Here is a 25262-nt window from a genome sequence, read left to right as displayed (position 1 = left end):
GTAACCACATCACTAAAATTTTAGATAAAAAATCCTGACTGCCATTTCTGCCCTCTCCACTTAGCACTGTGGGCAACAAAATATTTAGACAAGAAACAAGTTCAATGGATCCACAACCAATAAAAAAAGATCCAGATAGCTATTTAAATACATTTCATAATAGGTTATATGTATTAAAACCAAAACCAACAAAACCGAACTCCAATGCATCCTGATCTTGGATTTTTCTGTGCACACCAGATGCACCTACTGATTGTTTGCATCTATATCCCCAGAGGAATATGACATCTTCAATCTAATGCATTAATAACCATGCACATACAAATGATTTTATGCATATTCCACAAGAGACTTCTCACCCACAGTACAAGATAAGCAGTACAACATACTGAACAGTCTTTGTTAAATCCTACTTACCATCGTCTTGTCAAAAAATGCATTACGCTAATATACAATGAGATTAAAAAAAATAAAAAAATCAGTGAACAATAATTGCTCAAACAGCAAGTATTATTCATTTTACCAGATGTATTCTCCAGAGTTCTTTACTGATCAGTCAAACCAATGCAAACTGAAGCAAAACCAAATAAAATTCAGTCCTTTACTTTAAATGAGAAAAGATAAGAGCAAAAAAAACTTTTAACACTTCCATGGCAGTACCACAAACCATGGACTGTCACAAACTGAGTGCAAGAACTGGCACAGATTATAATTGAGTAACTGATTCCAACCAGCAATCTACAAGTACACAAGTATTTTGAAGAAATTCTAGATAAGCTACCAAAGAGCAGTTTCAATCCAGTTGCTTATGGGCAGTAATCTGGCAGAGGACAGTCAGCATCAAAGAATGGTAAAAATTAGTATTTAAGTATTTAAGTATTTAATATATTATGTCAGAAAATTTAACTTTGCTGGCTGAAGCAGCTAAACGTTTACCAGTTATCATAATACATGGTAATGAAGCAGGCCTTATAGGATCACAGAAGTAACTGGTGGGAAGCTTCATGAATAACTTTGCTCTGGCACCAGGTTGTGCTTTGAAGCTGAGCTCTAATGTAGAGATCTGCTGCAAAGCCTTTCCCTCATTTAAATATGCATAACTTCCAAAGAAAGATTTCAAATCTTCCAATTGTATCAAAAAAGTTTTTATTTTCATTTGCTCTCCCCTTCCTCACAGTTCTCTCTTGGAATACATTCATGGCCTCTCACAGAAATACACCTCATTTTTTACCAAAGCAGCAAAGAAAAAACAGGACATGCACAGTAGTAATAAAATATCCAAATAAAAACTTAACGCAAGGAAATGCTGCAGAAAGAATTCTTCTGGTTCTACATCAAAACCAAAACCAAGCTGTCTGGGCTGTAAAGTTTTACACTGTACTGAGAGGCACCAAAGCCTTCAGGGAGATGTATGTCCCAACCAAAGATGCACTACACCGATCTAGCTCACTTCAGTACAACCATAGGTTCATTCACTGAATGAGATCTGAGTTCTGGTAAAATGTGGTGACACCAGCTGCTAAAGAAGAAAACTAAAGAGTCTTATTAGACCTTCAGGAAAGACAGCAGTGAGGGTGGGAGGAAGACCTGGAAATACCAACAGACTTCTCCCGTGCAAGATCATTAGTTCAGTTTCAGTACAGAGAAGAAGTCAGCTTTGGCACTTGTGTTACTGAAAATAATGTGGCGACTGTTCCCAGCTCAGCAGGCAACCAGCTGTGAAGATTTATTACAACAGTGGCCACTTGAGCAGCCAGGCAGTTCTTATCCCAGGGAAAGCTTGCTTATTATCTGTAAGGCAATGCAAGTCCAGCTGTTACTAAACAGAGACATGAGGTAATTGTTATTTCCAGAGGAAGAATTAACAGGATGCCAAGGGTGACACACCGAAAATGATGGGGTAACATTTTAAAATACATAAGCAACTAGTAGGTTTAAAATCTACACTGTCTTTTTCCATTTTAAGCCCTGTCCAGTGAATGATAGTTTAATAGCATGAAGTGCAAGTTTTCTGAAACTTGCTCAAAAAAAATCACCGGAACAAACAAACCCTGAACATTCCTTAACTAAATGAACAAGTCTCTCAGGAATGACATGGGCAGAGACCATACTTGTTGTAGGCTAAACCTGAGCAGAGATTGGATTCTGTTTCTTTTCTGTAAATAGACAAAACGAGTCTTTCAAGACACAGCTGAAGTGGTGTCAAAACAATGGTGACCCAGGTCACAATCAGAATTTTGTATATACAATTTGTGTTAACTTAAAAAAATAAAGAAGTTCAAAATACCTCCAGAGAACATTCTAGATTAGCAAAACGTCCTGTACAAAAGTAGGCCACATCTGTTGGTTTAAAAGAAGTCCATAGCAGTTGTTCTCTTCTTAGCTAATATAGTAAATGGTTTCTTCGTTTGAGGCTCTCCTACTGGGGTACCTGTGGGTGACTTCAGCACCCCATGACGAGGTTTCTGTTCAGGATTGAAAGCCACACGGGAGGGTCCTTCTGGGCTCACTAATATACTTTTGTCAGTCTTTTTGAACTCTGTTGAAAAAACAAGCAAAAAAGTTAAAAGAAGTACAACTCCTGGAAAAACTGTGCCTGTCAATCAATTGTGTAATTGTTCAACCCTGGAAGCCTGCTTTAGATCTGTAAGTCCATCCCTAAGGATCAGAAGCCTAAGACTTTGCGGAAAAAATGGAGAGATGATGGTGAAGCACGTCTCCTAGCAGAGTCCCTTTGAGAATGAGGTCTGTTGCAATCCATAGAGAGGCTGTGAATCATTCCCCATGGTTTCACAGTCCACCAGAGACTCTTGGCTTACTCTTCAGAAACAGTGTTCCAGCTATCCTGAAGAATACCACGCTTTTGTTTAAAAGATGACAATGGATAAGAAGTAGCTCTACTCTGACTGTTAAACAGCACTTTTCTAGAGATTCTTGGTTGTCCCTTCTGCCAGCACATAGGCATTTCTGTTCTCTTTGTGCAGCTGTGTTATATTAACATAAAGACATACATCTAAACCCACTATTCTTGATTTGAACTTGGCCTATAGCACACGTCGAGAAGGAAAAAAAAAAAAAGCTAAATGAATACAAGGAATAAACTGATAAACTGTTATGCTATGGAGCAAGACATTTATTTAACAGGGAAATCACTGTCTGCTTACATGTAGGATCCAGAAGGGAACCGACATTTTTCTACTCATTACTATTAATAAACCACAGGCAGTCAAGATAAAACTGAAACTTTGCTATTAAACAGCCTGAGCTCATCAGCATATCAGCACCTTTGTCCTGGGAACCAGAAGTGAGCAATGAAGAAGGTGAAGTGCATGAATTTCCCTATGAGGAGCCCTGCAGAACAGGCAGCTCGAGAAGGAGTTTATCTCTGCTGCACTGTTTCCTATCCATAAGACTCGTTCTGCAAGTCAGTAATGCAGCACTCTGGAATCATACAAGTCCAGTTGTCGGACCAAATATCCTAAACTTTACCATCTCCTCTGGACAGGATCTTGAGGATGGTTTATAAACTATACACAAATATTAAGACAAAACAGGGTCAGAATAATCTTGTTCTAGAGAGGTGAAGAGTATAGATGTGTATGAGTGCATACAGGTTCCCTCTTCCTCAGCTACAAGAGAGACTGTGGAGACACACATATGTATTAGACTCACCAGCAGTCATGTTTTTATTCAAGCCAAATGTGACTTTTTTGGAACTGGACGACTGCAGCTTGGTCAGCTGTAAAGCAAAATAAAGACATGAAATAAAATAAGCATTTCTGAGACAATGCGACGAGTTCTTTTACCTGCACCCCATTGAAACTGATGCAAAGCAGCCTACTTCCTTCATTTGATTGAGAATTCTCCCAATCCTCTAGCACTTTTTTCTAGCCAAAACCAAACATATTCCATTTGTAGAGAAACCACATACTCTCCCTAATGTCATTATGTACAATAACAACAAACAAGAAGATATTTGTGTATTAAATACACTGGCCCCACTTCACTCAGGCTTCAAAGTGCAAAGAAGGCTTTAAAAGATTTATGTTAGAAAAATTTAGAAAAGAGGGCAGTCTTTTGAAGCCCTGTACTGTTCCCAGCCTCCACAAACGGGAAGAAATACAGGTCAAAGTCCCTTAGCAAGACGGAAAGTCAGTTTGTGCTTTTGCTTTCTTGTGAAATGAGCAGGTTCAGAATGGTGTCCTTTCAACAAGAGGGTAGTTTTGAAAGCAGGGGAGAAAGAAGAAGAGATTTTAACGATGCCTACAATTAATTTTCTGAAACTCTGGAGCCACGTGTGACTGTCTAAAAGGAAATGCAACAGCATTTCCAGTTTTATCTGCCCACGTTAGGAGACTAACGCAGAATGGAAAAAACAGCATGAGTGGGGCAGGTAGCTTGGAAAGAGACCTGTGCCCAGACTCTGCTGCCATCTTTGAGATCACATTACCTGCACAGATGCCCTGGGGGAAGAGATGGTGCTTCTGGCTTTCCTGAAGAATATTGGCTTTGGTAAAGTTGATTTTTCAAATTTTACAAAATCACTTCCTGGTTTTGCTTTCTTTTTCTTTAATGGTGACAGAGCCACGCTACTTTCCTATAAAGGAGGGAAAGGAAAAATTGCTCTCAGTACAAAAATACTGTAGTTAACTAGAGCTAGTACAGTGATCAGAGCTTACCACGTACGGCTTCTGTAAATGTTGTCACAGCTGAGAGAGAGCTAGTTGGTACTCACATAAGCTAATCATCATGGTTAACTCTCAGGAGTTAATTGTGAGCCAGCATGACTGAAAACAGAAGTTTAAGTAGGCTCTGTGCTGAGATAGGAAGGTCATTGCAAAGCAAAGAAGGAAAAACTTGTAATACATTTGCCTGGCCCATAAAAGTGCAAAAATGTTTTCTACATGTGCAAAAGGCTGCCTTACAATCAACCTAGCTCCCCTGAACGCAAGCACTGTTTTTTTTTTTCCTTGCCCTTAAGCAAAATCTCTTCTGTGGTACCTCTGGATGCATAAGATATGCAGCTAATGAACAAACTCAGCTTTAGGCTAAGATGGAGACTTTGGAGGAAAAAGAAGCGGAGTATGAGGTCTGTCTATACTCTCAAGAATCCAGCTATTGTGCATTGCTACTAGTTTGCTGCCCATTTAAAGCGATTCTTCTCTCCAACTCGAGACAGTTCTTAGGATCTGTACCGGCAGTGCCACTAATGGAATTGCTTTCCAACCTGTTGTCTATGGGCCTCAGATATCTATGGACTACTGTCAGCGGAAGTTCAGCTACGCTTCCCATCAACCTACAGATGTGAAATTCTGAAAGCTGTTTGCAGCTGTGCTGTGGAAAACATCAAGGGGATACGGCCTCGTTCGATTTGAAAATCCCTTCTGCTTCAAATAAAGTGAAAAAGTATAAGTCATATAACTGTATAAAAGTTTAGCTTTCTGAATTATGGAGATGACTGAAAAAATGCTGAACTTGCCTGTTTTTTCCCCTTCTCCCTCTCCTCCTCCCTCTCAATATTTGAAGCTAATTCTTTGGAGGTGCATGTTGTCTTTGAAATCAAGAATCAAAACATGCCCCTTATGATTTCTGGGCACAAGATCAGTATTACATAACTAAAACCAGGAAATAACATGTTATTTCTCAAGCAATGAAAATAAAATCAGTAAAGCCCAATTTCCTCCACATTTGTGCATTTTAGCTTTACTGTGCCCTCTTCTTTCTTACACAAATACTCTTATTCTTGTCCTGGCTCAGCTCCCAAATTTCTCTCCTTGTCTCAGTTCCCCCACTCCCACTCAACACACACATATACACACACAGCTACCTAGATTGGGGAAGAAACTGCAAATGCTGTAGTTTCTTTGGAATTACACATGGGATGAGTGGCCCACTAGCCCGTGCGCTGACTGGTCAACCAGCCAACAGACAAGTGCTGGGGTCGCGCTGCTGCCTTTCCCACAGCAGCTATGTTAATCTGTGCCAACAACTAATTTCTACGAAGCCTGCAGAAACTTCATCTTGCATCTATCATGGGTCTTTCAACCTCTTGGTCAGTTGCAGCAAAGTATTACAAAGGGAGATGGGGGTGGCATAATCATATTTTCTAAGAAACTAAGCTTTTATAGAGAAAGACAGACAATGTATGCAACATGGAATATTTAGGGAATAGGAGACAAAGCCAATGGTTCCTACTTTGGAAGTCCTGCAGTGAAAAAAATGCAGTCTGCATACTGGGAAGAGAGAAATGTTTTGGTTTTCCCTCTCAGTACTTTAACATCAAAAAATAGAAAACGTCAAAGCTATTTTAATACTATTTAAGCAATGTTCCAAAAAGCATTTTTTTCTCCCGTGAAGGATCAAGTGGTTATATCAAGTTCATACATGAGGCTGCACTACTTAAGTTTAAAACTGTATGATTAGTTAAGTCAAGCAGAGGTGAGCTGACAGGCTAGTAACGTGCACTTTTTAGTCAAAGGATGATAGAGTTGTTTTGTATTCTGAATCTCATTTATGCTTTATGAATTTTCTTCCCACCAAAGTGAGACCGTCTGCAAGACTTCCAAGATATAATTGAACCCGTAAATGTGTTAGGGTGAATATACACACAGGAAATGAGCAGTTAAAAGAATTTCAGGGGCAGGAGAGGGAAGAAGCTCTGCACTCTCTCCCTCAGCTACGCTACCAAAAATATACAGTGCAAAATCCTTCCTGACTCTCAAATCACTGAGCAAAATCAACCCTATTCTTCTCACTGCCAAGAAGAAAACTGGGGTGGGAGGTAGAGAGGGAAAAAACTAGCTTGTTCCCAAACTGCAAGACATAAATTTTTGAAGACTACAATCAAACTTTTCTAGCAAAAAACCACAGCATTGTGTTTATAAGAAACTGGACCATTCATAAATGCGACCATACAGCTGTTGATGACATTGAAGGTCACAGTGTCATATTCTCTGTTCGCTCCTTCCCCAAATACTTTCCCCATAGAGCACTAACAATTTGTTTGAGATGGAGAAGTGAGCTAGCAAAACAAGCCACTATTGGAATTACTGTGGGCAATTTCACAAGGAGCTTATACTAATTTATGTGCTGCTGCTGAAAAAGGGATGTTCCATCTTCCCATTCTCGTCCTTTTGTTAAAACATGCCCTTTGTGAACATGCTGTAAACTCAACCAGTGACCCAATGCAAAAGAATAATAAACCCAAGGACCCAAAAAAAGAAAAAAGAAAAAAAAAGAAGGAAAAAAAGACAACTCCATACCCTAACAACTCAAGTTTCAGCTAGATGAGTTCTTTCAGCTGAGCAGCTGGCACAGGCTTTAGTGTCATTGCACAGGAGGGTGTAAGACTGTGGCAGTGGGTGTGGATTTCTGGGGAAATGAGTTCTTTCTGGTGACAATGCAGGATGACATCAGCACACAGACTGTCTATGAAGCCCCACACTCAGACAGCTAAAGCCAAATCTGAAAACGAGCCTAGCAGTTCAGGAAGAAGACAGAGAAAAGAATGAGCTATACGTACCCCCTTTCTGCTTTTCTTGCATGCAGTCTCCAGAACTCCATTGACTTCGACAGAGTTTAGCACCTCTTTTACTTTTCTTTTCTTTTTCAAGGTTGCTGCTTTCTGGCTGGGGACTTTCATCCCTTCCGAACCAACTAGCTTCGTCTTTGTCTTCAATCTGACCTTTCCGGAGGGCACAGATTCAGAGTCTCCATCTCCTGACAGGGTCCCCTGCAAGCCCTCCTTGTTGGATTTCACATCAGTTTGCTGCAAAAAGGTATCCCCATTCACCAAGACAGCCCCTGCTTTCTGTTTCTTTTTCACAGCCTTAGGAATTAATGGTTTGACAGATGGGCCGACGTCCTCTGCCTCACTGGCATTAGCTGGTCCATTCTGACATGCTGGTTTTACAGGAACACTTTGCCCTTTTGGATTCATTTTCTTCAACTGGCTCTTTTTCCTCTGTTCTGCGTCAGTCAGACTGTTCTGCGCAGAAATACGGTGATTTTCTCTGGTGTCAGTTGTTGCATTTGTGGTCTCATTTGCCTCATTTACTAGCAATTTATTTTTCTTCCTTTCCTTGTTATTTTCTGGCTTTCTTTGGCTAAAAACATGAGATCCAGATGTTTCAGCTATTCCCTCCTCACAATTTCCATCAGCTGTTCCAGAATCAGCACTTGGGCTGTCCCTCTTCCTCCTTCTTTTCCTCCTCTTCTGGGGAATTGATGCCTCCTTTGCATTTGACATCTCTTGTTCATCCTCTAAATGCACCCCAAAAAGAATGCCATATAACACAGGTGTGAAACAGAAAGGTACTTGCAACAACTGAATTCGATTCTATTTCTTTTCTTTTCTTTTAAAATAGGTGTACCATTTTCCTGCTATCAGCCAGAACAACAGTTTTACTATTACAGCTGCTCAGGACATTGCATTCCTCTGACGCCTCACCTAATTAATATTTTGCTGATCTTGCCTTGTCACTGCTAAAATCTAAACCACTCCCTATGGTAACTCTGTTTTGTATAGCACTATTGCTAGAAAAATTTGTTATTACCCATCTGTTAAGCCCATGAGAAGGGCAACTCAGAGTTCAGTAGTTTGGTGAGATATTTTTGGGTATGATTGCGCTTGTGCCATGTCAATATAAGCCCTGATGCTAGAAATACTTGTACGTAGTTCTCAGTAACTCTCTTCATCTTTCCAGAAACACCCTCAAATTCCTATATTCTAACAGTCATCCTATTTGAAGAAGAATGACATGTTGTCCTACAGTAAATAGAACTGCTCAATGAAGCAATGCAAACAAAGGCTTCCAGTTCTGCTTTTGATTGAAATTTTTGAGGTGATGCTTGCGTAAAAATTTGTAACAAAATTCCCAGTCCTTTCAGAGAGACCTTAAGTTCACATTTAACCTTCATTGCAACATGATACAAATCAGCACATCCTGAAGAACAGGCTTACGTTCTTCAAAACAGCTTGTATCTAAAACTTGTCCAAATCAAACAAGTGACTGCAGATTGTCTCTCTTCCAAAGGCTGATCTTGCCTTACCTTTTAAGTTTTGCAACTTGTTTTTCTCCCAAGGCTTGACACCTTTTTTCTTTCGCCTTCCCCTGCTGAATTCATCATCATCTTCATCTGTAGAAACATCTTCAGGAATATCCTGGGGGAAGATTCCTGTTGAGGAGGAAGGATAAGGTATCTGAAAACTAATAGTTCTATTTCTATGAACAGTTATGCTGTTCAGCAGATACAGCATAACTCCCACAGAAAGAAAATTAACTCCTTGTTCCCCACTAAACCCAAAAGAAAATCATATGAGTGATTCCTATTTAAGTAAAAATAATCATCTCTCAATGAAGGAAAAAGTACAGGGTTGATCAAATTGTGAAGGGGATTTGGCCATCTCACCAAAAACATGTAATGTGTCTTAATGAGATTAAAAAAACCCTTACAAAACTCCCCAAACTGTATTCTTGAAATAGACATTGGAAAAAAAAAAAAAAATGATTTGCAAGACACATTGTACAGGAACATTATATATCCTGTGACAGAAACTATTGTCTCTGTATGCTGCTCAGTCCTTACCTTCTGCTAAGTCCTGGAACCTGGAGGTGTGGAGGAAGGGAGAGAAGGAAGAAAACAGTATTACTGGTTTAGCACCAATAATAACTCTAGCAGCACAGTGTCACTGTACTTATGGTTTTGCCAAAATAGAAAAAACGTATTTTGCTCAGGAAGTTACAAAGAGCTCATTCTAGAAGAGATCTGCCTCAGAAATCCGAAAACTCAAACAAAATCACTGAAAGTATTGAGAAAATAGCAATTTAACACTTCTCCCATATCTGTAACTTGTATCACACACAATCTAATGCCACATCCTGCAGTAAAAATCCACCTAGTGTAGATACACCTCAGCTAGTTGCAGTTGTATGGTACCAAAGAGGAACAGTAGCACAGGCTTCAGGCACTGTATGCACATTATCCAGCGCTGCGAGACAAGCCTGCTTTTGTGACATTGCCACCAGGACAAGTGAGGGAGGAGAGAAAGCAAAGCAAAAGTTGTTTAGGTCAAGGTGGCACACGCAAGGTGTATTTCAGCCGAACTCACTTTTTGACCAGCTTGTACAGACGCTTTCTGTTAAGCGAAGGTGCATTTTTCTTGCTCGCCAATTCGAAGAGCTTGTCAGCAACAGCTTTATAATCAAACTGTTGGAGGAAAGTACAAGCTTTTCTTAGTTAGATTATTCATGAAAGATACACATCCTTTAAACAGCCACTTCCTCTAAACTCAAAGTATTTTTCCTCTGTTGGAATTTACACCCTTCACACATGTATACTGACTTTTACAGATGGTTGCTTCATTAACAGACAGCTGAACTCAGCATCACTTTCTTCAAACATTCCTAACCTTAATTCTCACACAAGAGAGAAGCCAACCAACTTCAAAATTCCCTCAAATATTTATCTAAATATCAGATTTAAAGTGTGTCATGTCCATGTGCATGAATATCTACTTACATGTGTGTCTGATGGGTGGATCTGTCAAAAGCACTACACTACACTGGAAGTGGGTCTAAAAATCCCAAATTGCAACATGTTAACCTGTCTCCTACATATCCCATCATCCATTAGTTTTACTCTTATTGTCAATGAAACTTATGCAGATTGCTTCACCACCCACAGTGACTTGGCTTTTACCATATGTTTTTGAACTCTTGAAACAGGAAGGGAGGAGCAGAAAAGAAAAGGTATGGGAGAGAAGAAAGAAGAGTCCAAAATTTAGACATGTGTTTATTTTCTTATAAACTACTCACAGAGTACACATTACATAAATATCACCTTACATTAAAGTAGGAGATTAAAATTTTGTAACATGTTTATCTGATTAACCTTTTACTTCTGTACCTCTTGAAAGGGATGGGAAAAAAGAAAACAGAGGGAGAGTATCAATAACAGAGCAAGTAAGCCACAAACCTGAAGAACAGTCCCAATACCATCATCATCATTTTCACAAACATCCTCTGTTTTTTCAGAGCTCTGCGCTGATTTTCTTGACAAATGTCTGTCTGCTATTATAAAAAATAGACTGAATATTAGTGTTTAGTTTCAAAAACCAAGATAGCACACACTACTCTGATAGACAGAAGATTAGGTGCATTTTTCTTCATGTGATCTTGTAAGCCTGGACTGATTTAACTACTTTATGTCACTGTTGTGCAATACATAACTGTAGCATTATCTGAGTGCCTTTTAAAAAATTGTCTCTGTACCAGACCGTATCTGGATTGAAACCCTCCTGCTCAGCTCTTTTAAACTTTTTTTTTTTTTTTATTTTAATTTAAAACTCCCATAGAATGCCAAAACCTCATCTTCTTCAAAAACGTTATGGACATCCAAGAGCCAAAAGTCTGTCTGGGTTAACATCTAGCCCTCTGCAGAAAGCTGATATTGCCTGATTTTTATAGAGACCCCTGATTTTTGTGACATGTTCTTTTGGAGTCACTTTGTTTAAGCGCATCTGAAGGGAAGACAGGAAAACACAATTATCCTTACAACACTTTGAACAAGTGTTTGACTGGTTCAGAGCAGACATGTAGCTTTAAGAAACAGATTTTTAAATCCTAGCAAGTGTTACCAAGGCCATTTAGAGCTTTCTCCTCACCTCTGGTTTTAAGCATCTTTTCATTTTTCTGTTTGTCTTCTTCAGACACATCCTCCTCATCACTGTTGCTACCCAGTTCTTTCATTAGGTCCTCGATGGCATAGGGGGACTGATCCACAATGATCTCAAAGATACCAGTGGCTATGGCATGCAGCATACATCGACTGCATTACAGGAGAGCAGGAATGAGAGTCGAAAGGCAGAAGCGTACACACCCTCCCCTTTCACATGAAAAAGCGGAAATTTCAGGGACACAGGGAAAACGGGTAAGAAAGAAGAAAGTGGAAGACCATCTAGCTCTCCACATGAGCAAAGTGAACCTGTTACTTCCTAAATAGAAGTCCTTTAATCCAAACAGCGTCCTGCCAATGTTCCCCTTTTACATTTCACTGTGTTCATATGCTTCACTATATTACACTACAACAGCTGTTCTATGCATGTTTAAAAGAAAAAATATAACCAGACAAAACCAACCAACAGAGGTTGATATAGTTCTTATAAATCTATGAAGATTATCTATAGCTTTGATAAACACAAGTTATCTTCAAATGACTGTGCATGTCGTTAGTAAAATATCCTTCTTTATCTATACTCTGAAGTTATAGTATACTATGATTCTTTTTCAATCCATTCATTACATGTGGAGTGGTATACACAGAATTTCTTAATTCTTAAAAAAATATTTATCCTTTCATTAAACTTACTCCTTTGATTTGGCAGCAATTTTGCAGAAAGGTTCAATGAACTTGAGATTCTGGTCTGCTGTGAGCTGTATGATTAGAGAGAAAAAAATTAGTACAGTAAATATTGCATGTGCACACTCAAATTCCTTAAATATTTGGTGTAGAGGGATCTTCTCTAAGAAGTTAAATCAAAGTCTTTCAGCATACTATCTAATTCCAACTGACAGGAGTATCCGGTGACTTTTTGTTACCACCGCTACCACTAACTCCCAGGTATTCCCTGGATGCACGATAAAAATGTCGACTGTTTTGCAGACCTCAATCTACTGAGTACAGAAATATAACAAAGCTTCTTATTTTAGATGTGAAAGCATGAGGCAGAGAAAACTTAAATAATTTTGTGCACTTTCACAAAGAAGGTCTGTAGCAGACATGAATAAGATCTGGATTTCTCTTAACCTGACCACTTGAACCAAAACACTGTCAGCTATAGTAGTACTAAAGATAAAAATCCTTCCTGAAATCCAGTTTGTGAGCATCAGCTGTGATTTCTAATAGTCTAGAGGACAAATTTCCCACCTTTCCTGTGAGTGGCTTAGCCACAGTTTTGTGACTGTGGAGCTGCAGAAATTATTTGGGCTCCAAACGTTAAGTGCTTCCTGTTGAAATGAGAATGGTCTAACTTTTCTATCGCTATTTCCAACCTCAATTTGGAGCAGTGTACCAGTATTCAGGAACTTGAGAGAAACCACTATATTCTCACTGTCTACATCAAGACGTGAACAAATGTAAAAGCATAACTTGTAGTAAGTCACTTTCTTCATGCTTACTCAATGCTATGTAACATTTAAAACTCAATGCTTACTCAATGCTATGTTACATTTAAAACTGTTAAAACATTTAATCTAAAAATTGTACTTCTTCTAAAACGCTGCATGCCACAGTTAACACTAATCACAAAGAAAATGACAACATATTTTCTAACCTCCTTTGCACCAACTTTAGCCAATTCATCCAGATAGATATCAATGAAATGTAACTTTATCCCAGTGGGAGCATTGCTTTCTGGGTCCATAACTTCTTTCATCAGTAGCTGCAGTAATAGTTCAATTAGACTGGGGAAAAAAAAATTAAAAAAAGAACAAGATCTTCATATTCAATTTCTTGTGTTCTATTTGCTCTGAAAACAAACTCTAGTCATTCACAGTTTTTACCAGTTAAGATGGCTATCCAACACTCATGAGAAATAAATCCAGTGACCAATTTTCACATTTTTAAGCAAACTTCTAAAAATATCCATCCATTATAGAACTCCTTAGTCTAGATGATTTTGTAGCATCAGACAATCCACTCAATCCACTGTTTGCTACAGTGAAAATCACTGTTTTAAAATCCACACCTTAATTTGGACTCAAGTTTATTATGCCATATGATTGATGGGTAGGAGGGGAATTCTGCCATTTGAGCAGGGCATTCTGAAGACACAGCTGTCGTATTCATCCATCCTTGATGGGCAGCACCTCGTATCCTTCCATTTTATGAGACGATGTTCGTTTTGGTGCACACCCAAGGATTAAATTTAATACTGACCCTTCCCAAACTCATTTCAACTGTGCAGACTTTGTCTTGCTAAAGCCTGTTATCCATTGTCCCTTAAAGCAAAACAAGTACACTGAAAAACAGATCCAGAGCTAAGCTAGCCATAAAAAAATCATCATCCCAATAGCTCAAGCCAGGAGTGACAGAGCTGTGTACAAGTAGGACTGTGGCTCTGTTCAGTTACTGACTTCTGCGGTATGAACAAATACTGCTGGAGTGACATGGCTCCATGAGACGTACTGTCATTGCTGCATCTAAGCAGCACTTGGGACTTTTTTTTTTTTCCTTTTTTTAATGATGCCTATCCTTGCTATCTTTCAGGAAAGTGAAGCTTTTTTTCCCACTTTCTCCCCTGGCATTCTGTGTTACGTCCTGCAATTTTGCCCAGAATAAATGTTTCCAATTCCAAAGATAATTTAAAGCATTCCAACACGATAAAGATTATTTCAGTTTTACTTCAATATTGATTTCTTCAAAAGCATTTTAAAAGAATGGAGAATTGGAAGACATGCTAGGCAGCGTCTAGCTTCCACCCAGGAGGGAAAGGCAGCTCTTGAGCTCCCTCCCTCTGCAAAGAAAGGAATCATGATCTCCTCTTCCCACACCACCACTCCTCCGGTAGTAAAGGGCCTCCAGGCCATCTTTCCAGTGAAGCTGGAAAAGGAGAGGCCAAAGCCACATGAAACCCTGGCAGAGATAGTTTGGGTGACCATGTCCCTGCCATGGTCATGTGTGTGGGGAAGAAGGGCTTTGGCTTTATCAAACCTCCTCCCACATTTTCTGTTCCTGTCAAGGAGCACTTTCAAGTCTTCACCCTGTGGGCATTTACCCAATGCAAAATTAAGGTAGAACAGAAGGGATGGATGGGGTGTCCTTTAGCTTTGGATTCCTTTCTATTTCCACAAAAACATGCCTATATGCTTTCCACATTTCAGAAGGCAAGAGAAAGGATAACCTTAACACTAGGTTATCACGCACTTTTAATTAAAAGACTGAAAGCTTTTCACCAGTTTAAACACAAGAGCTCTAGACAGAACCCGATGACTGCAATTACTTGCTATTTGATAAAATATGGAAGAAATACAAACAAAACCACTGATACATACAAGAGACAGGAAGCCAGTTTACAATTAAGGAGTTCTGTCTTATCAAAGACAAGTCACTATGACTAAACACAGTAAAATAAAAATTTTAAAAAAAGTCAAAGCCAATCAGAAAAACACCACAACAACAAAAAAAATCCTTTTCTATATTTTCTGGGATGCAGGTTCCCTGTCTAATTTCTCCACAGGTGATAATTCCATTGATAGCTCTCTTGGCTAAATCAGCCAGATCTAGCAAACCCTATGAAAAATTTGGAGCACTCAGATTTCACGACTGCCTAGAATTCCACACGACAAGCTCCTACGTACAGGTTTTGCACGAGCATACACGAATTACTTTCTCAAACCTCTTTCTGTGAAACATGCACTAAACAGCTTAGGTGAACGTGGGAGTTACTGTTCACAGCGCGTATTTAACTTAACGAAGCGTAATGCCTAACTTTGTTTCTAAACTACACAGGGTAAGTGATCTGGAGAACAAATAAGCCTTAGTGCTAAGACTTCATGACAGCGCCATCTACGGAGAAAAAGGATTTATTAAATGAAAACATATTTGATAAAGGTAAATTGGACAACTTCTTTATGATGCAACTACCTTCAGAAATCTGCTTACCTTTCATCCCATTCATTTCTTTTCAGCACTTCAAAGGATTGCCTCAAAATCATACGCATTAGCTGCAAAGTACAAAATTTGTTATACATGTTGTTCATGAAAACAGACAAAGGAGTTACTGTGACTGCAGTATGAACAGACTTCTTAGTAAACCTCTTCATAGCACAAAGCAGAAAGCTTCCTCATACGAACATTTTGACAGACTTGTCTATCATGTCAAGCAATAGAAGGATGTTGTGAAGCTCAAAAGACAACAAACTATTTTCATATCTTAAGCCCAGAAAAATCCATGACCATTTCTACTATACAGCTTTCTCTTGCTCCATCACCCTGATTTCTTCATTAAGAGCTGCCAAATCTGAAAAACCCACAGCTTAAACTGGAGACAACTATATGGTACAGATTATAACAATAACAATTTAATTTATTTGAAACTTGCACTAAGAGACAGCCATATGCAAAATAGCTACATTAAACCAGCTCAAAACACTTATTGAAATACCTGGTTTCTGCTAATATTGAGAAACAAAAACCAGAAGTGAACAGTGCCTGCTATTAACTTCTTTCAAAGATGATGATTAACGTGATTTTGTTCTTTATGAAGGTAGGTCCTTTAAGATTCTTCTCTTATTGCTTTTACTATTTGTTTTAATATCGTGTTTCCTATAGAAAGAATTCTGATAGCTGAATGTAATACAGTGGAAACTTTAGTGGTGGAAAGCTGGGGTTCTGTTGACAATACTTTATATACAGTCACAAAAAAATGTGTCTGATCTACAGGCTGATGTTGATGTAGTGTCCTCTGAGACAGTATTTATGTTCCATACAGAAATCAATAAGAAACATCACTTTGTTATAAAGCAACGCACACAAGAAAGCACTTGCATCCTGACAAACTGTAATGGCTTTTAGATTTGCAGTGGTGAGTCGAAGCCTTTAAAACAAGTATCTCTTGCTATGCGTCAAGAAGATAGTCACTTGTCTTCTCTTACAATTTACATAAACGAACGTGCAGGCAAAGCTGCCTTCCAGGACACCACCACCACATATTTCCCTGCAGAAAGGATCTACAAGACAGTTAGTATTACCATATAGTACTTATCAAGACGCAGATTGTCTATCCCGTTCCATTCACGGTTCATAGTTTGCCAAAATGTCTGAATGAACAGGTGCTCTGTAAGAGAGTAAGAAAAAATATCTGTATCTCTAGCACAACCGTTTATTTTGCTAACCTAAAAGAATGTCAAGAAATCACTTCAACGTGGGAAAGGACTGTACTTCCCTAGAAATTTGCCTAGTGACTGGGATAAACCTATGGGAAGACATGCTAGAGACACATACAAGGACAAGTTGACTAAACTTCAGAACCACATAACAAAAGCCACACATCTATTTTTAAAGACAAGTGTAATTATAGGGACAGCTTTGTATATATTTTGTGTTTTATACATACAAGTTAGAGCAAAATATCCATTATCACAGAATCATAGAATGGTTTGGGTTGGAAGGGACACTAAAGATCATCTAGTTCCAACTCCCTTGCCATGGGCAGGTACACCTTCCACTAGATCAGGTCGCTCAAAGCCTCATCCAACCTGGCCTTGAACATCCTTAACTCCTCTGGACATCCTGTTCCAGTGCTTCACCACCCTCAGAGTGAAGAATTTCTGCCTTAGATCTCATCCAAATCTGCCCTCTTTCAGTTTAAAGCCAGTGCCCCTTGTCCTGTCACTACATGCCCTTGTAAAAAGTCCCTCTCCAGCTTTCCTGTAGGCCCCCTTTAGGTACTGGAAGGCTGCTAGAAGGTGTCCCCAGAGCCTTCTCTTCTCCAGGCTGAACAATCCTAATTCTCTAAGCCTGTCTTCATAGAAGAGGTGCTCCAGCCCTCGGATCATCTTTGTGGTCCTCCCCTGGACCCACTTCAACAGCTCCATGTTCTTCTTGTGTTGCGGGCCCCAGAGCTGAATGTATTCTGCACTCATTTCTACCTATGCAAGTTTTGGCATTGACTGAGCACTCTATTTGAAGAGCATTTTGAATACTAGGTGGTCAACAGCTCATGAAACAAGGTTGGTTTAGAGTAGAAAATAGACAGAACAAGTAAGTCTATGCAGAATGGCAAAGTAATGGGACAAATTTGCTTTGCTACCCACCCTAAAAAGTCTCACCTATATTCCCTCCCCTGAAACAACCAGAAACAAACTGCATCACATGCTTCCCTTAATGCAATCATACACACCAGCTGGACAAAGAGCAAAGGAAAAAAACAAAGCAGCACCCCTATCTGCTTGTCTCTATTCTGGCACTGTGATAGTGGTCTCAAAATCGCCAAAGACCAAAGTACCTTACAAAGTGTTACATAACAAAACACTACTTACGAGCCTCTGTATTCTGAATCACATGGATAAGCTGTGAGATATTGCCTGCAAGTTCCTCCTAAAAGTAAATAAATATAGTTAGTATAGCACATTTCGGAGCTTGGTATCCTCACTAAACATGCAACCAGAAAACAGCAAGTAGTACAAAAGTCATGAGATATCCCTCAAAACGAAAAATATTCTCGTAAAAGCTGCATTAGTACTGCAGTTATCCTTCCACTGGGATTAGGTCAGTTGTAAGAGAAGACTCAAGGGTATTAAGCCCTGTTCATTTCACCAGATCTCTGCACAAATCTCTTTTTGACAGCTCAAAAAATTGAATTAGAAGGAGAAAAATTCCATTTATTTGAATTAACAAGTGATGTAAAACTTTAGGGGTACCATTTCCATATATCTTAACTGTAGGTGGAGCTCTCTGTGCTATGTATGAGATAAACCTCGTTCATGCGAACAGACAAGTAATTTGAAAACTGATTAAATAAGGTGACTAAGATTTGTTACTCCAAAACTGGTATCTTTTGAAAGTACGGAGACAGACTGGTAGTAGTTGACAAAAGCCAGTAGTAGAGGAAGTGACACTGAATTAGCAAAAGGAAATTAAGTGTGAAACTTTGAAATAAGGCTGGCCAAAGATTGCAGGTATGCTGTAGCTGCAGTCAAGGGCAACCTGTGTTACTGCTTTAGTTCCACCAAATCAATGCACTTCGTTACAGCATATATAATGGTTCTGGTTTTGGAAGGTAAACGTCTACACCTGGTGTTCAGAGGCAAACTCTGAACATGATGACATTTAGGCTTTTGTTCATGTGGTGAGGATCATTACAGTCATCTCTGCTGCACAGGCCATATATGAGCAGCAGAGGAAGGGGAAGGAAAAAAAAAAAAAGTTAGCAAAACTCACTAAGTATTCTAAATTATTATGTCCCTATAGTATATTTTATAAGAGGCCCACTCAAGCAAATATAAAGCCAGTTACTATACCTGTAGCAGAGGTTTATCCTGCATCCACATACAATAGAATAGGCCTTTCCATATTTTCAGTAGTTCCTCCTGGCTGAAGCCACCTATGGCACAGAAGAAATCTGAATGAAAACGAAAAATCCCACATTTCCACCAAAATGTTTTCATGCAGTTCCCTCTGTTCCTTGCTTTCTTCTTTGTTTTTTGTGATATTCTCTTGAGCAAACATTGGTTCCTACGGTAAGCACACTAATTGGAAGGCAACTTGGCTAAGTTCAGTGATTCCACAACAGTAAGCTTCTATCTTGTATCTAAATAACAAAGATCTCAAAGAAATCACAGATGAGCTGAGATGAATACTAAGATAACCCTGATAAATCCTTCTGGCATATTTTTAGCATCAAGTCTGAGAGAGATTTTTCATGACGGCATCATTATCTAATTTTGCAACAGAGGTGATATGCAAATCCTCAAACATAACTGACAAGGATTTTTTTTAATAAAGCCTCACTTTACCAATAGTTTTGTTCCTTACTAGGGGCTTGTGTTGATAGGATAAACTTCTAGCAGTCAACAAATTTATTTCGATATTAAAACGTATAATCAAACAGTCTGAGCAACCATAATGAAAATACTTTCCTTACAGTTAGTCTTGAGGTACAGTATCATCTGAATTTTAACAGCAAAGAATATTTTCACTATTAACAGTATAAAAATTCACATTCTAGTCAAAATAACGTATTACAGAAGGGCAGTACTACACGGAAAATAACATTTTACTATCAGTAACAGTTGTTCAAGAATGTTTTAAAAACTGGATTATTCATGGCATCGAATACATTTCTGGGAAGTAAAATTATAATGGCGTACTGTTACAACATAAATACAATAACCTACTACAGCTATTTTCAAACTATGTCTTATTAAGTACTCTCAAGTAACTTCAAGAAAAATCATGTTAAAAAGGTAATAATTTTCAGTAAGCTCAGATTTGCTTCAAAAATGTCACTGTCACTTTTGAAAAATTTTCAGAGGTCTGCCAATCAAAAAGCCTGACACTCAGTGCTACGTCTAAATTAAAGACCTCCTCCTGAGACCAAATCATCTGAAAGCAATTATCACTACTGCACCATTCTCCTCTCAGACAAAAAATTGTAAACAGGTTAGTTAACTAGTCTACAGCCATGCTTGATTAAAAACAAAGGAAATAGAGCTGAGCAAAGGAAATAGGCAAAATGCTACATAGGAAGCAATATGTCTAGTAGTATTAAGAATTCATTATGAATTTAACTTAGATTTGTCTGTAATATTAAGATTAAATATGAAGCAGTTTGAGTCACTGATTTAATATTCATTGAAATATTAAAATTAATAACATTTCTTAACAGAATTATATGCTACCAGTGAAGCAGGCTTAACCTCACATGCAGCACTAATTCTACAGAGGCATCAGACATTAGTCTTATGTCCAGGGGATGTCAGCTGCTACCCATAAAGATGGCTCAGGAGTCCTTCCCCATCTAGGTAACACAGAGTTCCATGGGGTTGCTTCCCACACACAGAGGGCTTTTTAAAGTGTCCTGGGCAGTCCTTTGTCCATTTGAGAAAGGACCCTGATGAAAATGTTTTAGAGTTAGCTTCTTATCCTAGTCACTCAAAAAGAAATTTCAAGATCATGTTTTCCACTTTATGTGCCCTGCCATCACCATCCACCGCTGGCAAAGAATAATAATTCAAGCAAGGTTATTTTAAAACCTGAATCTACTCTATTAGCAATCACACTGTGCAAAACTGAAGGTCTTCTTCACCTTAAAGCTTTCTTGAGAAAGATTTTGGTTTAGAGCTTGGATTGTAACTCTGTCCCTACGTACAGAGTGGGAGCTTGGATTAGTAATGTTACAACCGCTCACTGAAGACATGCTACGTTATTTAATGCAAGCCTCGTTAGCATTTCTGTTTGGAACTTATGCTGTTTTGACACTGCTGCCACTAAAATTGTTGTTTTTGAAGAAGTTTCCCCAGCATGACCCGTAACTCAGCCTTAGCACAGACCATACTGAGCAGTCCTGTCTACCTACAAAACATGTGACTGAGGCGAGTGTCAGGTGAACTCCACCACTTTTTTCAAAAGTTAGCATGTTCTCAACTGTCCAAGTTAGGATACCTAGCTGGGTTTTCTAACGTATGAGACTTGCCTCTCTCAGAACACTGGATGGATATGAGACTGCTAATTAATAAATAACTTTCAAAAAAATCTCTCTCCTGAAGATACCTCTCTCGAAGTCCAAAGAAGTCAACCTTTGTTTTAATATTACTAGCTGGAATAGTACATAACAGTAAGAAAATCGAAGAGCTTTGGAAATTAGTCACCCTTGTTTCCTACTCATTTGCATTTCACGGTGGGCTGACTTTAACATGCAAAAGGTTCACATTCCAACTGACAATTTCCCTGTGGTGGTTTCCTAATATCTTAAGGCATTAGCTTAGCCTGCAACCTTTTCCCTCAGTTAGGCCACTCCTGTCCATCTGGCAGGCTACTTCCACAAACTCAATGGAACCTGCACTTTGCAATGAGATGATACTGAACACACAGAAGCCATGCCCAGCTTAGCAAGTCTCCAGAGCTAAAAATAGCCAGAGGCTCAAAAAGCACTTGGGAGGAATACAATGTACACTCACTCTTACTACTCCTCAGGCATCCCCTAGATCTATGGTAACTGTCAGAAATGGGATAATGGGCTATTTGGCTCTCTGGCCTCATCCTGTAAGGCTGTTCTTACATGCTCTTACCTTTGTCAGATGTGGCTAATGGGCCAAATATTATTAGGAAAGGGAACAGGGTAAAGGGGAAAAAACAACACCTATTCCCCGCTGTCTTTTCAAGAAATTAACTCAGGTTCAATCGGTCTAGGCTGGCTTCCTCCAAGCCAAAGGAGTGCGTATGCATAAAGCTCAGTACCGCTTTCCCCAAACGCGACGGGGAGGTTTACTCGGTCAGACACAGTGCCCTGCGAACGCTCATGACCAGTTTACTTCCCATATTGTGTCCAGCTTGCAAGACAGCGTGCTGGAAAAAGCAGTTCAGAGACATCATGGAATCTCTCTGGCATCTCCACATCGTGCTCCTTATCAGTCTAATGGGAAGGTTTACTGAACTGGATCTTGCATTCACACAATGCTATGACTGACCTCATAAGCCTCCTATAACCTGCATCCACGAGGAGAGGGTGCACACGCGGCACCTTTGGGTGCTTCAGACTGGCACGTCTAGACACAAGCTGTCTTCAGGGACACTGCTGAAGGGTCCATGCACTGCACTCTTGCTTCTAAGGCAGCAGTACACAGCTCCAAGTAGGATAATAAACCTTGTCAGAAAAAAGCTTTTGATACCAGGAACATGGAGGTGATGGGGAGCCCAGATAATCTGAATGGGTAACAGAGAATCGACTGCAACTATACATAATTATAATACGATGTATTTCCTCAATTCCTTTCAATGCTCCTGAATATCGTTCATGGAAACGGGCAACCATCACCTCACCAGGCGGCACAGCAGAAAACAAAACGATATGCTCCATATGTCGCCGTGGGTTCAGCCAGCTCAGTGCCCTTACGTCCTGTTCCTGGGAATGAGCATGTGAGCTACACCGCTCCGATCCCGGCAACGTTAATGCCGCCAGCAAGACCCTCCCCTCCGGGCCAAGCAGATCCTCCCGGAGTCCTCCACCCCCCTGCCCGCGGCCACCGCGGGGAAACTTCATAGCCGAGGGTCCAAAAGGCCCGCCGCTCTGCTAAGGGCTGCGGGCATCCTGTGACGAAATATATGCGTAAGAGCCAAAAATTAAAAACAGTCAAAAAAAAACACGAAAAGGAAAAAAAAAACAAAACCAACCAATAAAACCCCCGAAGACCCCCCCAGAGGGCGGCTCCGCGGTGACGGACCGGGCCGGGGAACAGGAGGCGGGTCCCGGCTCCCGGCGCACGTGCTTCCTCATCCCCTGCCAGGCTGCCGGCGCCGCCGCTCCACCCGCGCCGCACCGCCGGCGGCGCCGGCCCCGGCCACCGGCCCCATCCCGGTCCCCGCCGCTACAGCCCCACCGACCCCAGCACCCCCGGGCAGCGCCGCGCCGTGCCGGGCCCTACCAGTCGGGCGCTGGGTCCGGACGCTGATGTACCCCCGCAGCTTCTTCACGGCGCGGTCCCGAATGCGCTTCTCGTTGGCGGCCAGCCGCTGCGCGAACTGGATCTCAGGCGGCTGCACGGCGGCGGGAGCCATGGCCCGTCCCCGTCCTGTCCGGGCTCGTCCCGTCCGCGCCGCACCGCACCCAGCCGGCCGCCGCCTGATGGCGTCACCGACACCCCCGTCGCCCGCCTTCGTCGTCATGGGAGGGCGGGTGCGGCGGCGGGGGAGCGGAGGCGGGCGGGTGGGTTAGCTGCTGGCGGCGCCGCGGGAGCGTCATCTCAAACCCGTCTGTTACAGTGTGGAAACTGACCGGTACACACGGGACGGGAGGAAGCAGCGGAAGCGCCTGCCCGGGCCCCGAGGGCCAAGCCGGGGCTCCCCCGCTCTGCCCGCGGCGCAGGGCCCCGTGTCACCCCCCCGAGGTCGTCAGCCCCTGACTCAGCGGGGCCGGTCCCTAGCTCCCCACGGCCCTGCGCAGCCACGGTCACCGCCGAGCCGGACACACCCCCCGGTGACCCCCGGCTGCTGCGGGCCGGCGGTGGGACAAACACCGCCGCCGGGCACCGCCCGTCCCGCCAGGGGGAGGAGGGGCTGCCGTCAGGGGCGTGGCCCATGACGCGGCGTGACGATGGAGGCGCGCCCTTCCCGCGTCACTCCCTCGCACGAGGCTGGCGGCGGGGCTTGGCGCCATGTGGCGTCGCGCCGGCCTCGCGGGCGACGCGCAGGTAGCGCGCGCGGCCCGCCCGGCCTGGGGCTGCCGGGCTGGACCGGGCCCAGCCCGGCCGCGGGGCCGCCCGTCCCTGCCCTGGGGTCGGCGTGTGGGGAGGCTCCGCCGCGGGCGCCGGGTGCCCAGAGGAGGGGGGGTGCTGCCCGCTGGGCCTCGCGGGGCCCTGAGGGGGCGATGGCGGGGGACGGAGAGCGCCGGGCAGGGCGAGCGCTGGGGAGCTGTTCGAGCCTTGGCCCCGGGGGCTTTACCGTGCGAGGCCGCGGTGGCGGCGGCTTGGGTGGGCTCCTGCCCGCAGCGCTGGCTCGTTAATGCGCCTGTGGGCGAGGGCGAGAGGGTCTCAGCCCAGGGCTGTGCGGAGGGGTGCCAGAGGCGCCTGGGCTGGCGGGGAGCGGAGAAGGGGCCGGTTGTGATTTCTCTGCTGCGTGTCGATCGCCAGCTGGGATCTCTGCCCGCTTCGGCCCCTTGCCAGGCGGGGAAAGGGGATTCAGATGGCGCAGGTCGTGAGCTAAGGCACCCAGCTAAGTAACTTGGCCGTTGTGGAAGAGGTCCGTGAGAACTGAAGTCAAATTTCCTATATCCAGTCACCTGCCATTACTGTAAGGGGCTGGACGTAAAACCGCTGTCCTCCACTGTCTGTATTTGCTTTTGGCGCACTGCTATAGTGAGGGGAAATGTTGAGTAGCTGCTTTAGCAGAGAAAATAAAACTTGTCTATTGGAACTGCAGTATTGCCAAGATCTGTGCTGACAGTGGGAACTATAAATGAGAGTTTTCTCCTTGCTGTATATTTCTTATCTCAATCTCGGTACATCAGTAGTGTAATTTATTTGAATTTAGCTTCTGCTACTGAATAGAGCCATTTTTATGCCTGTAACAAATTGCACTCCATAATTTTGAGGAATAGTGAATTGTCTCTCCCTCCTATTTGCTGACATGCAGATGGTATTCTACAGAGCCCTGTTGCCATGTGTGTGCTCCATGCTTCCGTGAGACCTAAATGAGTTGTGTTTTTCTTGAATCATGTAATGTGGTGGTACTTGGCCATACTGACTTTGCCATAAGCACTTCCTAAAAGCAGCTTAGAGCATACAATTCAAGTTAAAAGTAAAATCTTTTTTCCATATCTTTATTGTGACTCTGATGCCTCTGAACTGGGAGAGCTGGAACTGGCCTGTTCTGTTCCTACAACTATCTGGATTTGAAAGAGAGGTGGGAAAGAGAGTAGGAAGCAAAAATTAAAGGAAATATTTAACCTGAGGAAGTAGGGAAGCAAAAAGAGAGACTTGTAGGAAATGGTTGGAAAGGATATCAATGCCAGGGTAGCGTTGTCTGTACCAGCGATAATGGTCTTG

At 41.8% G+C, this 25262-nt stretch overlaps 2 protein-coding genes across 3 annotated transcripts in view; one reads left to right on the top strand and one right to left on the bottom strand.

The window, feature by feature from the left end:
• Positions 1-873: 873 nt before the first annotated feature.
• Positions 874-23280, bottom strand: RRP1B (ribosomal RNA processing 1B). 2 transcript variants are annotated; one of them, XM_086618433.1, is made up of 16 exons: positions 23145-23280; positions 19023-19105; positions 18042-18099; positions 16752-16837; positions 15664-15725; positions 13334-13463; positions 12370-12434; positions 11666-11829; positions 10978-11072; positions 10112-10209; positions 9589-9608; positions 9052-9177; positions 7523-8262; positions 4451-4597; positions 3673-3739; positions 874-2539 (listed from the first exon to the last, which is right to left on the bottom strand). In XM_086618433.1, exons 1-16 carry the CDS (start codon positions 23275-23277, stop codon positions 2349-2351), a joined length of 2265 nt encoding a protein of 754 aa, XP_086474559.1. In that variant the 5' UTR covers positions 23278-23280; the 3' UTR covers positions 874-2348. The 2 variants fall into 2 exon arrangements, with proteins under 2 accessions (XP_086474559.1, XP_086474553.1); XM_086618427.1 differs by having other exon boundaries at positions 7523-8268; positions 23145-23277.
• Positions 23281-23873: 593 nt separating this feature from the next.
• The window catches only part of HSF2BP (heat shock transcription factor 2 binding protein), a 35836-nt gene continuing 34447 nt past the window's right edge, over positions 23874-25262 (top strand). Inside the window, exon 1 of the mRNA XM_086608404.1 lies at positions 23874-23909. Coding sequence (XP_086464530.1) covers positions 23874-23909 — 36 coding nt within the window. The remainder of the gene's footprint in view (positions 23910-25262) is intronic.

This window comes from Tauraco erythrolophus, chromosome 1 (assembly GCF_009769465.1).
Source record: "Tauraco erythrolophus isolate bTauEry1 chromosome 1, bTauEry1.pri, whole genome shotgun sequence".
NCBI classification, from domain to species: domain Eukaryota; kingdom Metazoa; phylum Chordata; class Aves; order Musophagiformes; family Musophagidae; genus Tauraco; species Tauraco erythrolophus.
This window is presented reverse-complemented; position numbering and strand designations above follow the sequence as displayed.